This window comes from Macaca thibetana, chromosome 13 (assembly GCF_024542745.1).
Source record: "Macaca thibetana thibetana isolate TM-01 chromosome 13, ASM2454274v1, whole genome shotgun sequence".
Classification (NCBI taxonomy): domain Eukaryota; kingdom Metazoa; phylum Chordata; class Mammalia; order Primates; family Cercopithecidae; genus Macaca; species Macaca thibetana.
In genome coordinates this window covers 17,708,502-17,725,520 of record NC_065590.1, presented here as the reverse complement: position 1 = coordinate 17,725,520, position 17,019 = coordinate 17,708,502, and the positions used below count along the sequence as shown (strand labels likewise).

General features: G+C 42.2%; 2 protein-coding genes across 9 annotated transcripts in view; both read right to left on the bottom strand.

The window, feature by feature from the left end:
* The window catches only part of NPHP1 (nephrocystin 1), a 364,586-nt gene that overhangs the window by 66,971 nt on the left and 280,596 nt on the right, over positions 1–17,019 (bottom strand). For all 3 annotated transcript variants that reach the window (XM_050753025.1, XM_050753026.1, XM_050753027.1), the window contains one exon: positions 909–1,029. In XM_050753025.1, the coding sequence (XP_050608982.1) occupies positions 909–977 (69 nt within the window). In that variant the 5' untranslated portion in view covers positions 978–1,029. Of the gene's footprint in view, positions 1–908; positions 1,030–17,019 lie in introns of those variants that run through there.
* Positions 6,146–17,019, bottom strand: part of MTLN (mitoregulin) — a 1,146,577-nt gene continuing 1,135,703 nt past the window's right edge. For all 6 annotated transcript variants that reach the window (XM_050753155.1, XM_050753153.1, XM_050753156.1 and 3 more), the window contains exons 2-3: positions 6,782–7,102; positions 6,146–6,239 (exon numbers count right to left, since the gene is read on the bottom strand). In XM_050753155.1, coding sequence (XP_050609112.1) covers positions 6,922–7,092 — 171 coding nt within the window. In that variant the 5' untranslated portion in view covers positions 7,093–7,102 and the 3' untranslated portion in view covers positions 6,146–6,239; positions 6,782–6,921. The remainder of the gene's footprint in view (positions 6,240–6,781; positions 7,103–17,019) is intronic.

Sequence of the window (17,019 nt, the reverse complement as noted above, 5' to 3'; positions counted from 1 at the left end):
AATAATCATCGGCATCCTGTCACACAGAAATACCACATTAGCATGTTCCCTTCTATGCTGTTCTGTGTATATTATATAAGTAAAAATGTGATGAATACTTTTATACATCAATCTCAGTCCTACTTTCTAATTATTACATATAGCAGATGCCTGGAAATGTAATTTTTGAGCCTAGGTGCATACAAACATGCTACACCTTGTCAACCTGCTTTCCTGAAATGCTGTACAAGCACCTTATACATGGGAGCAGTGAATGTGTCTGCTTCATCACACCTTCCTTAAGACTGAGTGTTGTGATTTTTAAAATGTTTGGGATACCTTATGTCCTTTGCAATTACGTGAGTATCTTTGAAGTTAACATTCCTCGTATGTTTATGAGTTACTTGTTCACCTCCTCTGCTCATTTATCAGATCTTAATGTTCTTGCATATTAAGACTATTCCTTGACACCTATTTCGCTTGAGTTCATGGAGGCAATAATAATCTCCATTAGAGGAAGGCTCAAAGGAAACGGGCTTGGAAAGTGGAGAGAGGAGCTAGGCTCAGAGTTGGGTTGGAAATGGTTACCACTAAGTTTAGATTGGGAGATGAGGTGGGTTAGTGAATTGTTAGGGCAGGAGGTTGAAATGTTAGCTGGGAGTAAGGGTCGGAGGAGGGGGCGCTTAGTTGATGGTCACGAATTGTGGCAGGTTTCGCCTTTGCCTGAGGGTTGAGTTGGGATCAGAAGGGGTTTGAATCGGGGTTGGGTGCTCGAATGTTATGGGGTAAGGGAGCGTTACAACCTGGGAAGGTAAATAGGCTGGGGACAAGCTCCCAGGATTAGGTGGGGTCACGGTGGGAAGGCGCAGTGCGCGCAGCTGCGTCTGCCTGTCGTCCGCCCCAGGGCCCTCTGCACAGCCTGACCATACCTGTTGCTTCAGCTCCTGATTGCGGCGCCGCAAGGCCTGGAGAGGATCGCGCTGCCGCCTCGCCAGCATCTCCCTTGCTGCGGCGCCCGGATTGCTCCAGTTGCCAGGGAAACCAAGCGGCGGCGCCGGAAGGTGACGCCATCGACGTGCGCCCGCCTCCCAGGCCCGTCCCGCCCCGCCCGGGCCGGTCCCGGGAAGGGTCAAAATGATTTCTTGCGGTGGTCATCCCACGCCACCAGGCAGGTCGCGGCCGGGGGAGTCACTTTTCCTCGCCAATTCCTAAGGATAGGGGAATGTCCCCCGGCGTCTGAAACTACATTCCCCACAATACATAAGTAATAACATCAGTAATAACACCACCTGCTTGCTGGGATACCTGTTTTATGGCATTTGCTTTTTGATACCAATTTTGTAAGCTAACCTTAAGATACAATTTTAGCATCTTAAACTCTTTCATTAACTGCAAGAATAGCTTTCCTATGGGATATATGGTTCTATTCCATATCTCACTTCAAAAGGCGGTTTTTAATTCTTTGCCATTTAGGCTACTGAAGTTTCATTTCATTCTAATATTGCACGTTGTCCATTCTGAATTCTGTAAGGATGGTAATTGTTCTACAGCAAATCTATGAACAAATTATTAGTTCTCATTATGATTCCCAGTTTACATCAACTCTCAGGAAGGTTGTCATGTTTCCCCCACATGGGACTGCATCCCATGAATCCAATTCCAAAACTCCACTACACCAAAATTGGACTTGAATAAGAATGATAATGATTGGAGCTCACCTTCCAAATGATGGACCCCATTGATATAAACGAATGTTCTTCAGTACAACCACAGGCCAGGCTGAAGCATTATTTATGTACATTTTTCTTCCAGTATAATACATACAGAGAAAAGTGTACAGAGAAAAGTATAGAGAGAAGTGTACAGAGAGAAGTGTACAGAGAAAAGTATAGAGAGAAGTGTACAGAGAGAAGTGTACAGAGAAAAGTGTACAGAGAAAAGTATAGAGAGAAGTGTACAGAGAAAAGTGTGCAGCTCTGAAAACCCAAAAAATGCTCTAAAACAGCTATTACTTATGAAATTCTCATTCACTTAGTCTATAAATTAGAAAAATTATCTATATCTACTTATTTATAGGGATTTCCATATTTTAAATAGAAAAGTTATAGCATCATGGATACAGTTTGATTCTGTTGGTAAAAATAAACTAATAAATCCCCCTAAATATGTGTGAATATATGAACAACAATGAGGAAAGGTACAAAAAAAGTATATTACTCTATTCATGTCAGGTGTAAAGATGTTTGACTGTATACATTTTTGCACCATATTGTTTCAGTTACAGGTATTCATTATTTGCGATTCCTAGATCAGCATCAACACCACCTGGGGCCTTGTCAGAAATGCACATTTTCAGACCCTACCACAGCCCTAGGAGAATCAGAATCTGTATTTTAACAATACCCCAGTGTTTCATGTGCACATTCAAGTTTGAGAAGTACCACTGAGGTATTCACACCTCAAATAAAAATGGCAAATATATATGAGCACCTTGGTGCAAGGCACTGTTTGGGCCTGTGGTACAAGATGTTTAACACTGATCTCAAAGAGCTTCCAAGCTACAGTAATAGACTAGAAACACAAAAACCGTACCAACCACTTACCACAGAAGTACTACCTGGTATACAGAATTCCCTGCCAAATGAACAGCTTATGATTAAATACACTGAGTTCTACAGTAAGGTCTTGCATTGAATATGTCTACTAGACAGCTGAAAGAGCGAAGCTGGAATTGAAGAAAAGACTCAGAGGGAGGGAGGTCTGCTTGGATGTGCTAGTTAAGCCAAGACAATGGCTAGGATAATCACAGGAGAGGACAGAGCAGAGAACCAAGGGCAAAAGTTTGAGGAACTTGAGAAAGGCAGCAATAGTAGCAGTTTGGAAACTTGATAAGCTTTTGTATTAGTGAAGCAAGGGAAGGAGAATTTCAAGGGAGAAAGTGGCCTCATCAAATATCCTCAAGGTACAATGTGAGCATTCAGAAAGAGCCATAGATATTAATGTTTCTGGAAGGTGCAGAGGGCAGATCACAGCAGGTCAACGGGCAAAATATTTGGAAAGAGACAGTGAACCACATCTAATTGGCAAATGATAGCATCAATTAAAACAAATTTTAAGTCAAAATCCATGCATTTGTTAGCCAGGCGTGGTGGCAGGCACGTGTAATCCCAGCTACTCGGGGAGGCTGAGGCACAAGAATTGCTTAAGCCTGGGAGGCAGAGGTGGCAGTGAGCCAACATCACACCACTGCACTCCAGCCTGGGGGACAGACTCAAAAAAAAAAAAAAAAAAAAACCCGAAAAGAAAATGTGCATTTGTAAATAGAAAGCAGGGAGAGACTGCAGATGCAAGAAAGAGGTGATGTACTGGAGAAGAAGGAAGGTCCTGAGGGAGGTGTAGAATTCTGCAGAGGCCGAAGAGGAGACAGCCTTGGAAAGGGCCTGTGTCTCTTCTCTCCCGGTAAAGGAAACCTAATGAGACAGAGCTTCAAAAACAGTAGTTCTCAATCTCAGCTGACCATCACAATCACCTGAAGAACTTCAAAAATCCTGATACCCAGGCCATATTCCAAATGACATGAATCAAAATGTCTGGACAGTGGCATGCAAGAATTAGGATTTTTAAAGCTCCCCAGATGATTATAATGTGTAGTCCTGTTGAAAACTGCTCTAGACAAACTATGGAGAAAGACGAAGGAATTCCCAGCTAACGGCCTTTATCTTCTCATATGGTTCATCTACTAGGAATGGAAGGCATCAGGTAAACTGGGAGTTGAAGAAACTCAGGTGCTAAGAAACGAGCCAGATGCAGTCACCATAGAACCCATTAGTCGTGAGCCAAGTGAGAAAGGTGAAGTCTTTCTTTAAAGTTCAGTGGCTCAAAAGAGCAAAAGCAGTGGTGAAGGTCAATGTACAAGCAGAGATGGAGTCTAATCTAACCAGGGAGCCCAGGATGACTTATGAGGTTAACTGGGTGAGACAACTAACAGTCTCCAGAGTGGGCAGTTCTATAGGAGATGTAGAGGATGTTAAGCTGTCCTAATGAGGTGGGGTTACCTTGAGACTAAACAGACCAAGTACAATGTAACAAAGTCCAAGCCTGTTGATGACAAGGTCCAGAGTATGGCTGAAGCAATGTGGGATGGAGCAGGTGGTCTGGGAAGCCCATACTGGGGGAGAAAAGGAGGCAGCGTAGGGCAGTACAAGTGGGCCAAGACAGGTAAATGTCATGACTAAATGGCAGTGAAAAATGGAGGTGGGGGAAATACAGATTCAAGGAGTCAACAGTGTGTCATTTCCAAGTTATGACTGGCACTGACTCCCAGCTTCCAACTTTCCATTGCCAGTTTTGACTAACGTAGGAAAAGTACTATCTCCATAGTATTTTTGGGGTGACAAAACTACCACATTAAAGTAGGGCAAAGGTAGAAAAAGTGACAGAGGTAACATCAGAGGTAATTGCCCACTACAGAAATGGGGAGTACACAGTGTAAAGAGGTAGTAAGCAGAAAACTAGAAAATTAGGAGTGGCACCGAGTGGCTAAAGATCCCATAAGGATATGGACAAGACTCGGAAGTAGCACATGCCCAGAGGCAGGGATACCTAGAGGAGAGACAGAAGAAGGGCATGACTGTGTCAGGGTGCTGTACATAAGTAATGAGAGAAAGAATCAACACTGGAAGGACCAGGTCCACCAGGAACATGGCACAAGAACAGGTCCAAACAGGCAGAACTAGGCCAGTCACAATCCAGATGCTTAACCAGGTACATTCCAACAGGTTGGGGGTAGTATGTCCCTCAAGAACTCTACCTTGCCTCAAAGACTCTCAACTCTTGGAGCCTCAATTAGGGGTGGACACTAGGAAGCTTCAGCAAACTGCAGCCCAGACGGGACTGAGCTCCAAGAACCATTTCAGTCCTTGACTACTACATTCACAGAATGAAAACAAAGTTGGAAGTAATAGGCATAATAGCCCCACTAAAATGGGGGGGAGGGTGGGGGTGCTTCATGTGGAAACAACTTTCCTATATTAACATGGAGTTGAGACACGAAATTAATCTTTGTAGGAATGAGCAAGGGTGGTATTCTAGAAACACTCCTTACAAATCAAAGGAACCAGGCACTCACTCCTGATTTTTAGATACAGGTAGGATTTATCACTAAGCTCTGTTCAGGAGGGTTTCTCCTTCACGTGTGTATTCCATAATAACACATAAAAGACATTTTTCCCAATAAAAACTTATACACTGGCTGAGCACAGTGGTTCACGCCTGTACTCCCAGCACTTTCGGAGGCCAAGGCCAGTGGATCACCTGAGGTCAGGAGTTTGAGACCAGCCTGACCAACATGGTGAAATCCCGTCTCTACTAAAAATACAAAAATTAGCCAGGCATGGTGGCGCATGCCTGTAGTCCCAGCTACTTGGGAGACTGAGGCAGGAGAACTGCCTGAACCAAGGAGGTGGAGGTTGCAGTGAGCCGAGATTGTGCCATTGCACTCCAGCCTGCGCAACAAGAGTGAAATTCAGTCTCAAAAAAAAAAAAAAAAAAAGAAAAGAAAAAATTTATACTCTGTACTTGGAACACATTTTGTTTTGGGTTGAGACAGGGTCTCGCTCTGTCATCCAGGCTGGAGTGCAGTGGTGAGATCACAGCTCACTGCAATCTTAACCTTCTGGGCTCAGGTGATCCTCCTGCCTCAGCCTCTGGTTTACAAATTAGCTGGGCTCACAGGTATGTGCCACCACGGCCAACTACTTTGTAAGTTATCTGTAAAGACTGGGTCTCCCTATGTTGCCTTGGCTGGTCTCCAACTCCCGGGCTCAAGTGGTCCTCCCTCCTCAACCTCCTAAAGTGCTGGGATTATAGGCATGAGCAGGGCCAAGGAATACACTGTTACTCTTGGAAGTTCAAAGGTCTTACATACAGCACCCTTACCTCAGTTATGTTTACACAGCCCCTTGCTTTCCAACAAGTTCAGTAAAAGAACCCATAATGGTCCCATAGCCAAGTCTGCTTTGTGGTGTACCAAAGAAGGGGCACAAGTTACATAATACATCTTCTCAAAAACACTAGTAAGTCAGTTTTGAAAATGCAGATCTCTTGATGCAGTAAACTGCATAAAAAACATGATACTTCCCCTTATGATAAAAATAAAAGGTTCAAAGATGTTTAATTTTTTTATTTTAAAAATAAAATTGATTCATAAAGTGCAAGAAGAAGTCGTTTCTTTCCAGTAGTCTATATGCATCTTCAACAAGCTGTTAGAAAAAAGAAAAGAATTAGAAATACACAATCTGTAACTTCAAACTGTACTGTGGTATTAAACCATGAACCATAAGATCTGGTGTTATGACTAGAAAACTGAGGTCCTGAAAACTTATGATACACAGCTCTTCTGAAATGAAAATGCTAAGGCTGGATGCAAGGTTCCTGACTTCCAGGCCACTGCTCTTTCCACTTTACCAGGCTGCCAACAACCTAAGAATTCAGTTTGGAGTTTACAATCGCCAAAGATGTGCTACCAAGGATGTTAAAATCACCTCCCCGGTTCCTTTTTTCTTTTGTTCTTTCCAGTATTTTCTACAATGTTGTCAGGATGAGCGACATAGCACCGATAAGACATTCTCATTATATAGTCAGTGAACTAAACTAAGACACCAAAGAGCAAGTTATTAGGGAATACAAAACTTCCACCCTCTGGTGTCTGTGGGAGTAAGTCCTATCCTAGCCAGAGTTGATCCTAAGCTATCCGCCCGACCCCAAAGTCTCCCTTTGTAATGTCACTATGTGTACTGCTCACCAACACTCCAGGACGAGCCGGCCATGGCAGGCGGGGACTGTGTGACAAGCCTGGCTCTGGCCACCGCCGGACCGGAGCTCCGGTGAGGACAGGGCAAGGTGGCCATGCGGTGGATCGAATAGGGCGGAAGGCGCGGAGTCTCAGGCCAGGTCCAGCTTCTTCTGCGTCGCCGCCAGCTTGTCCTGCAGCCTCCGTTTCCTCCAGTCCAAGTAGCGCCTCCGCAGTCGGTTCGCCTGCCAGCCCAAGAGTACTCCAGATGCGAAGGCTACTAGCACGGACAACTGCAGCGTCCTCTCCGACACCTCCGCCATGGCGGTAGCCGGCGTGCAGCGCGGTCTACGGCGCGGCGGCGGGGTCAAAAGGCGCAGCGCGTTCAAGTGTGGGGCGCAGGGCAAAAATGAGGCCAAGGCGGCGGGGCATGCCCCGCGCAGCCGGCAAGGCGTTGGTCCTCTTGAAACTCACTAATAGTCCCATCTGCCTCGCCTTCAACTGAAGACTTTCCCAGCCTTTGGACGATCCCACCTTCCCTTTCCTGAACCCCGACAACATTTCTTGTTGAGGCCTTTACAACATTAGTTAATATTGCGGGGGTATCTTGCTAACCCGACAGTAGTAAGCTCTTCACCGCTCTGTTTTCTCTCAGCAATAGAATGGGAGTGACTTGTGTAACTTTAAATTTTCTGGTAACCTGTTTTGTAAAAAATAAAAACAAAAACATGGAATTGTTTTTAATAAAGTATTTACTTATCCCAACATATACAGGATGTTATTTCAACATATAACTCGTTTTTAAATTATTAAGGATATGCTTTGTTTTTTTCCTACCAAGTCTTTGAAAACTGGTCTATATTTTACAGGGAATAGCGCATCTCAATTTGAACACTGAATTTTCAATGGAGATACTTATCAGTGTCTAGATTTCACAAAATGTACAGTTGAAAAAGTAGATTCCCAAGCTGTTCTAAAAACACATTTTTCCAATAACCGAATGGAGTACCAATTTTTAGATTAAATTTAAATTCATTAAAATGTTTTAAAAATTAGAAACTCAGCTCTTCAGTCACACTCACTATATATGGAAACAGTGGCTACCATATTGGACAACCCACGTCTGGGGGCCATGCTGTACCAGAACTAACATGGGGTCAAAATTGTTGGGATAGGAAACAAACGCATTTCTAATGATGAAAGTCATTTTAACACCTCCTGGTGTTCAGGCCTTTGTGTAATCCTCTCCCCTTGAGTGTGGGTGTGACATGTGACTTGCTTTTAACTAATATAATAAAGCAAAGGGGATGAGGATGTCACTCCTGTGATTACCACATATTTTAATCTATTCTCACAATGCTAATAAAGACATACATGAGACTGAGTAATTTATAAAGGAAAGAAGTTTAATTGACTCACAGTTCCACATGGCTAGGGAGGCCTCACAATCATGGCAGAAGGCAAAAGAGGAGCAAAGACACATCTCACATGGCAGCAGGCAGGAGAGCCTGTGCAGGGGAACTTCCGTTTATAAAACCATCAGATCTCATGAGACATATTCACTGTCACAAGAACAGCATGGGAAAGACACCCCCTCATGATTCAGTTACCTCCCACTGGGTCTTTCTCATGACATGTGGGAATTATGGGAGCTACAATTCAAGATTTGGGTGGGGACACAGCTAAATCATATCACTGTGTATATAAAATTTTTTAGCTAGTTAAAGACTCTCCTGTGGCTTGATGAAGTGGACATTCTGGAGAAGCTCATAGAACAAAGAGCTGCAGTGGCCTCTAGGAAAAACCTCCAGCCAACAGCCAGCAAAAAGCTAGAACCCTCAGTCCTAAAACCACAAGGAAATGAACTTTGCCCACAACCTGAATGAGCTTGGAAGCAGATTCTTCCCCATTTGAGCCTCCAGATGAAAACACAGCCTTACACATTCATTGCAGTCTTGTGAGACTATAACAGAGGACCCAGCTTAATTGTGCTTGGATTCCTGATCCATGGAAAATGTGAGATAATAAATGTGTATTGTTTTAAGTGACTACATTTGTGGTAATCTGTTACACAGTGTAATATATAGGAAAAAAAAAAGAGTGTTTTTCCCACTTTAATTCTCAATACAGACCACCTCGGGTCACTAAACAATACATTCAATACTCTGACACCAGAGTTGGGGTGAAGAAGACCTTTTTCCTATATGCCAATGAATTCTGCAGCAGACAACAGCTGGGTGTCCTCTAATTCAATTTAATTTTGACACTTACCTACCTGGATACAACATCAGGTCCCATAGGTTGAGGGCTCAGTCCCGCAAGACTTCTTCCTACTTCCAATGCCAATCACAAAGAGTAGGTTGTCACCTATGCTTCTGAAGAACCAGCTATAAATCAGGAATTCCAACAACTCCCTCCTTAGGTTTGATTAATTTTCTAAAGAGGCTTAGAGAACTCAGAAAAACACTTTACTTACTTTTACTCACTTATAATAAAGGATATTACAAAGGATATATTTAAACAGCCAGGTGGAAGAGATGGATAGCGTAAGGCATATAGGAAAGGGCATGGAGCTTCCATACCCTATTTAGGACCACTATCCTCCAGGAACTTCCACATGTTTAGCTATCCAAAAGCTCAATCAAACCCAATCCTTTTGGGGTTTTAAGGAAGCTTCATTACATAGGCATGACTGATTACATCATTGACCATTGGCGATCAAATTAACCTTCAGGCCCTTTCTCCTCCCTGGAAACTGGGGAGTAGGGCTGAAAGTCTAATCATGCCCTAGTCTTTCCAGTGGCCAGTCCCTGTCCTAGGGACCTCCAGTCATCTCAATAGCATACAAAAGGCATTCTTATCAATCACTTGAGATTCCAAGGATTTTAGGAGCTGGTATGCCAGGAATCAGGAATGAAGACCATATATGTGTGTGTGTGTGTGTGTGTGTGTGTGTATATGTGTGTAGATATATATGTGTATATATATATGTGTGTGTATATATACATATATATGTGTATATATACATATATACACACACACATATACACACATATATATATTCACAATATCACAGACAGTAATATAAAATGAATAAAGCCCTGAAAGGAAGGTCAGCAAGTGGAACCTGAACTCAGCCTCTCTGTAGAGATCAGCAAATGGACTTTCACACTTGAGGCAAAAGGTATCTTAGGAGGGAGATGATAAGGACAGTGTTGGGTCCAATGTGAATTCACATCTGCCACACTTAATGTTCATTTACTCAACAAATATTTATTGAATGCTGCAGTGGGCATTGGGAATGTAAAGGTGAATACAACACAAGGTCGGCCCTTAGCTTAGCACAAAGTAGAAGAAGTAGAAAAAAAAATTATGACACAGTGTGATGAGTTGGAATATGTGTGTAAGTATGTTGCTTAGACTTATAAAAAGAAGAAAAAATCCTCATTATTGTAGTTTGGGAAAGCAAAACAAACCAAAACAAAACCCTCAGAGACATTCTTTCTCTTAAAATCCATCCAATCTCTCAGCCAATCCTGTTGGTTCTATTTTTAAAACATAGCCAGAATGAAATTGCTTCTTACCACTCTACTGCTACCAACAGATCCAAGCTGCTGTCACCTCTTTTCTGATTGCAATAGCCCTATCAGATTTCCATGGTTCTATATCTGTCCACCACATTCTCTTCTCAATACAGCAGCCAGAATGGGCCTTTGAAATCAGAAAAAGTTGAATCATGCCACTTGTGAAAGTTGATCATACCATTTGGGTCATTCTTGTCATACTCAATTAAAATAGATTTGAGAAGGCAGAGGGAAAGGCACTCAGGACACAAAACATTGCTCCAAGAATATAATTCTTTGCAAGCCTGGCTGCTGAAACTACCTGCTATAACCTGAAACCAGTCTTATCTATAGCTACTGAAACAATCTCCTGGAGCTCTGAGAATAGTTTAACCCATTGCTGTCACTTACCAATCAAAACTTGTCAGTTCCTCAAAACTTTTCTAGGACCAAAGAACTTTCTGAGAGCAAAACATAACATTTCTCTTTTTACAATGAAACCTTCAAGCTTCTCTTTGTTCTGCAGACATACCAAAGATCACCCAGACTGTATGTATGTCCCAAGTTGCAATTCTGTCTTTCCAAATAAAATTTCCAAATTTCAGAGATTTGTCTCCATGTTTTGACTTTGACACACTCTTCTGCTAGAACTCTGCAGTGGCCAAAGCCCCTATGGTGGTCCCAAGTGTTCTGCAAGCCCGTTTCCCTTTCGCCCCTGAAGCTGTCACTGGCTTGCTCACTGTGTCTTGGGCTTACCAGGCAAGGTTCTACATAATAGCATTTGCATGGGTGGTCCCCCTACGTGGCATACTCTTCCCCAGATCCTTGAGTGGGTAACTTCCTCAACTCCTTTAAGTTTGTGCCAACTGTCACCTACTCAACTATTTAAAAATCACAGACTCAACCATCTCCCACTCAGGCACTCCTGATCCCCATGACCCTGTTCCGTTCTCCTCCAGAACTTGCTGTCTTCAACATTTATCATACTCAACTGTTTACTGTCTGTTTCCTGTGCTAGAATGTAAGCTGCTCCAGGGCAGGGATTTTTGTCTCCATTGTGGACTGGTGAATCCCAAGTGCCTAAAACAAGAACTGGCATATAACAGACACTCAGTAAATATTTGGTGTTGATGACAGTGGAGAGCGGTCAGGGATGGCTTCTGAGTGGATGGCTAAACTGTATCTTGAAAGATACCTCACAAACTGAGAAGAGACTAAATTTCTCTGTGTCTCACTTGACTCATTTGTAAAATAAGGAGTTTAGTGTTACTCAACAGCTCTAAGACATTTTAAAGAGCCACTTTTGGCAGCCTCAAGTTGCATACTTGGGCCACTGGTGTTACTGCAAATTTGAACCTCACTTGGAATTCTGGTCTCATCCCTAAGATGTCTTTAGACTAAAAATAGGTTAGATCATGTACACCAGAGTCTGGAATATGGGAAAGCCTTAGACACATAGAAATGGAAGAGAATATAGAAATATTTTTGTTGAAGCAGAAGGAAACTCTGGCCACTGGGGAGAATACAGCTGCTGGGGAGAAGGCAGGGACATAAACTTTAAAATCCCTCTTAAAGAGCCACTGTGTCCCCAGCTTGCCACTTTGTGTTTTACCCCTGAGTGAATTGTTTCAATGGAGCATTTTAGTGAACTTCACAATGGTAAAGCAGCTTTGAGGTAATGCTTAAATTTGGATTAACAGGCTGAATAGTCAAGCATAGTAAGTTAATTGATTGCAAGAGTGCCTTTTGAAAGATGCATTAGCTGCTACTGTTGAGTTTGCTGTTTGAAGGGCTTACCAAGGGGAAAGACTTTACCATTTATAGTGTTAGATCTTTATTGCTTGTAAATAAGTTCATTTAAAGTGTATAAAAGAAATCAGTTTCCTCTGCAACTCCTAGACCCTAAACAACAAAATGATTACTTTATACCTTAAATTTAGCCCCATAAAAGGTATAGCCTTGCCATGACTAAAATGGAACACTCACCTCAATAAATCTTTGAGTTCTGGCCCTAAAGACTCTTGCTGGGCCTGTTTCACCCGAGACACAAGCAGACAACCCAGTGTCTTGGGAGTCTAATCACCAGGTCCTTTGTCTCCCATTATCTTCCTCTGAGCTGTTGGGAATGGGAAGGGAAACCCCTGTAGGGTTGGGTGATGTGCTCAAGTTCTTCACCTGCCCTGACCAGTACCAGCAGACACACACCCACAAGGCTGAGACTTAGAGGAGGTAGGCAGGAATACCAAGTAGACAGGCCAGGTGTGTCATTCCAAATGTGGATCATTTTCTCCCAGTGCAGGGCAAGAACACAAGGAGTTCCATAAGGCAAGGCTGAGCCTCGAGCTTTGATCCTTCTTTTTCACAGGAACAAGCACTTCAAGTCTGCCTCTCCATTCTGTAATTCTGAAGACACACTGTACAACAGCCTTCTATAACCCTTTCAGGAAGAACAGGAAAATCCTTCTGAGTAACCTCCTATACCTAAGACCTTAAGTGAGAAACAGGAGTAGAAATGACAGGGAAGGGATTTTTGTGGGCTGAGAGAATGCATTTGTGAACATTCTGGGGCTGCAAAAAGCTGAATCAGGCTGGGTGCAGTGGCTTACACTGGTAATCTCAGCACTTTGAGTCTCCAGGGTGGGAAAACCACTTGCCTCCAGGAGTTTGAAACCAGGCTGGACAACATAGCGAGACCCTGTCTCTACAAAAAATAAAAAAATTTAGCCGGGTGTGGTGGTGCGTGTCTGTATTCCTCGCTACGTGAGAGGCTGAGGTGGGAGGATTGCTTGAGTTTGCAGTGAGCCATGATCTCATCACTGCATTCCAGCCTGGGTGGCAGAGTAAAACCCTGTCTAAAACAAAATTATTTTAAAAATGCTGAATCAGCAAGAGTTAGAGGAATAGGAGTGGAAGAAAGGTAGAACAAGAAGACAGAGCCTTGCAGGCCATGTCAATGACTTTGGATTTTATTCACAGTGAAATGAACAGCCTTTTTTTTTTTTTTCTTTTTTTCTTAAGCAGGGGAATTGCATAATCCTGTTCACATAGTAATAACATTAATCTGATTTCAGATGGAGAATGGATTGGAAGTCACCAAGGATGGAAGCAGGGAGGCCAGTTGGGACACTATTCCAGTAGTTCACATAAAAGACAATAGTAGTGTAGCCTGTGATGGACAATGTTTGGTAGATTTGGTGTAGTTCTGTGCAGAAAACAAAAACACATGTGGGGGAGAAGAAAAGACACACACACAATACCTTTAAGGGTAAACAATCTTTATCCCATGTAAATGGCAATGCAGATACAATAAGCAAATGATATAATAAGCAAATTGATATAATAAGCAAATTGCAATGGGAAGGGAAGAAGGGAAAAGATATATATATATATCTATGTATATATACACTCACCAGACTATGGAGGATTCATTGCCAGACCGGGAAGCAACAGCCTGGGCTCCAGAGTTGGACACTACACTCATCAGACTATGGAGGATTCACCACCAGGCCGGGAAGCAACAGCCTGGCCTCCAAAGTCGGCCACTCATTCATGCACAGATGAGAAGAGGTCTCCTGAAGCTTCAGCATGGTCTGAGACCCTAGCTCTTTTTGTAACAAGTCATTAGGGCCCCTTGTGACTGGGCTCAAGGAACACAAAAAGGTCAACTTGTTTTTGTGATTATCTATTGTTTTTCAATAACTAACATATAGGAATAGATTGAAATAGAGATTTCTCCGAAACAGCGCTGGATGAATGCCTCAAAGGGGCTCACACAACCTGTTCTGGGACTTGGTGACCATTATTTGTGTCCATGTTCAATTGAGTTCAAATGTAAAATTTAACTTTTCCTCCACAGGTGCAGATGATAAAGCAACTCCATCTTGCTAGTCTACCATATTGACTTCTGATTAACCTCTGTTCTGGAAATGCCTCTGAGATTTCTACTTTTTCTACTGTTCTTTCTTGCCTCTCTCTGAGGGGTTGATTTCAATTGTTACACATTCCTTCCCTGTGGTGTATAATCTTTGGGCCTGGGGGATAAGGACTCAGGGATCCACTATACCTTCTCATGGCTGCCAAAGTCTATCTATCACTTCTGTTTGTAAGTCCCTCTTAAATGTTTCTTTCTGAGAAGCCAGACATGTCAGCCTTCTTCTTTCACCTCTCAGCTTCCTGGGCTTTGGGGTTAAGTTTGCATAGACTTGCTCATCACAGAACATTTAGGGTTGACAGCTTTTTTCTTTTAGCACTGTAAAGATGTTCCATTGTTCTGGCTTATGTAGTTTTGGAAAAGAAGTCTGCTGTAATTCTTTTTTTTTTTTTTTTTTTTTTTTGAGATGGAGTCTTGCTCTGTCACCCAGGCTGGAGTGCAGTGGTGTGATCTCAGCTCACTGCAAGCTCAGCCTCCCAGGTTCACACCATTCTCCTACCTCAGCCTCCCGAGTCGCTGGGACTACAGGTGCCCACCACCACACCTGGCTAATTTTTTGTATTTTTAGTAGAGATGGGATTTCACCATGTTAGCCAGAATGATCTCAATCTCCTGACTTCATGATCCGTCTGCCTCAGCCTCCTAAAGTGCTGGGATTACAGGCATGAGCCACCATGCCTGGCCAGTCAGTTGTAATTCTTATCTGTATATAATGTATCTTTTTCCCAATAGCTGTTTTTAAGACTTTATAAGGATGTGTGAGCAATTGGTCATGATATATTTTGGTATGTTTTTACAAAGTTTATTCCGTTTCAGGTTTGTTGAATCTCCTGGATCTGTGGGCTTATAGTTTTTACCAAATTTAGAAAACTTCTGGCCATCCTTCCTTCAAATATTTTGTGTCTCTCTTTTTTCTATGACTTCCATTACATGCATCTTAGACTGATATCCCACAGATCACTGAGGCATTATTCTCTCTCTGTTCAGCAACTTTATTTCCTATACTTTGCCTGTAAATTCTAGTCACCTGTGCCTCCCAGGATGCCAGTCTCCATCCCCTCGATTCAGTGGGGCTCTGTTTGCTTTTGCCTTCCCTGCACTATGGCCTGGAAACTCTCTCCAGGCAGTAAACTGGAGCCATCGTAGGACTGAATTCACTTGTTTTGTTTCCTTTGGGGATCATAGTTCTGTGCTACCTGTTGTACCATGTCTGAAATTAGTTGTTCGATTAATTTTGTGCATTCTTAAATAGTTATTTATGGTGGGCAGGTAGTTCCTATAGCTTATAATCTTTCATGGGTGGACACAGTTAAAACGTTTTATATATTTTGGTATGTTTATTTGATTAATGTCTGCCCTTCTCCACTAGACTGTAAATTTCATGAGAGCAGGGACAATTTTTGTTTCTGTTTAACATGTTTCCTCATAGTATGTGCTTAATAAGTACTTGTAGAATAAGACAATTATTTTTAGATAAAAAATATTTAGAATGAGGAATCACAAAAATCATATTTAAAAATCAATTTAAAAAAAATTAACAAATACCATCAATAATACAGAGTCCAGATGAATGATATAAAATTGCAATTATGTTGAACGAAGAGGGCCACTTCTTAATATCAGAAATAAAAAAGCTGAATTTATCACTTTGTAAGCAAGTTAGAGCTGTGCCTGTAAAGCACAGCCTCTCTCAGCAATGCAGAGTTGGTTTTGTAAGACAGAGTTCAGAGATTGGAGATTTTCAAAAATAGGATGTTGGCTGAGTGCGGCGGCTCATGCCTGTAATCCCAGCACTTTGGGAGGCCAAGGTAGGCAGATCACTTGATGCCAGGAATCCATGACCAGCCTGGTTAACATGGTGAAACCTTATCTCTACAAAAAAAATTACAAAAATTAGAGGGGCATGGTGGTGGGCGCCTGTAACTCCAGCTACTTGGGAGGCTGAGGCATGCAAATCGCTTGAACCTGGGAGGCAGAGGTTACAGCGAGTTGAGATCCTGCCACTGTACTCCAGCCTGGGTGACAGAGCGAGACACTGTCTCAAAACAAAAAACAAAAAACCCAGGAGTGTTTAGGGTGCTTTTTTGTTGTTATTGTTTTATTGTTTTATTTTTATTTTATTTATTTATTTTTAAATGTTTTTTAATGTTTAACTGTGAAAGCAAGTAACACCATTGATGGCTGGTTAACTTTCAGAAGCTTGTTCGCTGAATAGAGTGAACAACTGTTGCTAATTGGCTGATTTTAGGGAGTGTATTTACTGATGTGAAGTTGTCATGATTGATTAGGATGGGTTTAAAACTGGCTTCGGTCATTATTTGTTGCCATGGTCAGATAATAATAATTCCTTTCTAGGAGAATAGAGTTTTTTTTCCTTAATCCTCCTTTTTAATCATCCATCAGAGTTGCAGAAAATACTCTATGAATTCTCCAGAGCCTTACCACTGTTCCTGACTCTTCTTAAACATATGTTTTCATTTTCAGTGGTCTGATTTCCTGTTACCTATCAATCAACATATTCATCTTGTTTTGTCTTTGATCAATGAACATTTGTGACACTGGATAACAAACACTGAGCTATGAGAGAGACAAAAATAACTAATAATAAGATGGGACTAGTAGGCACTTAGAAACCAATCACCCAATATGTTTTCCAGGCTTGAAGACAAGTCTCAGATTTGTTGAGTCAATAACTTCCCAACACCTCAGGTAGACAGGTTGCCTTTTCTCTTAGTTGTCCCAGCACCATTGTTGAA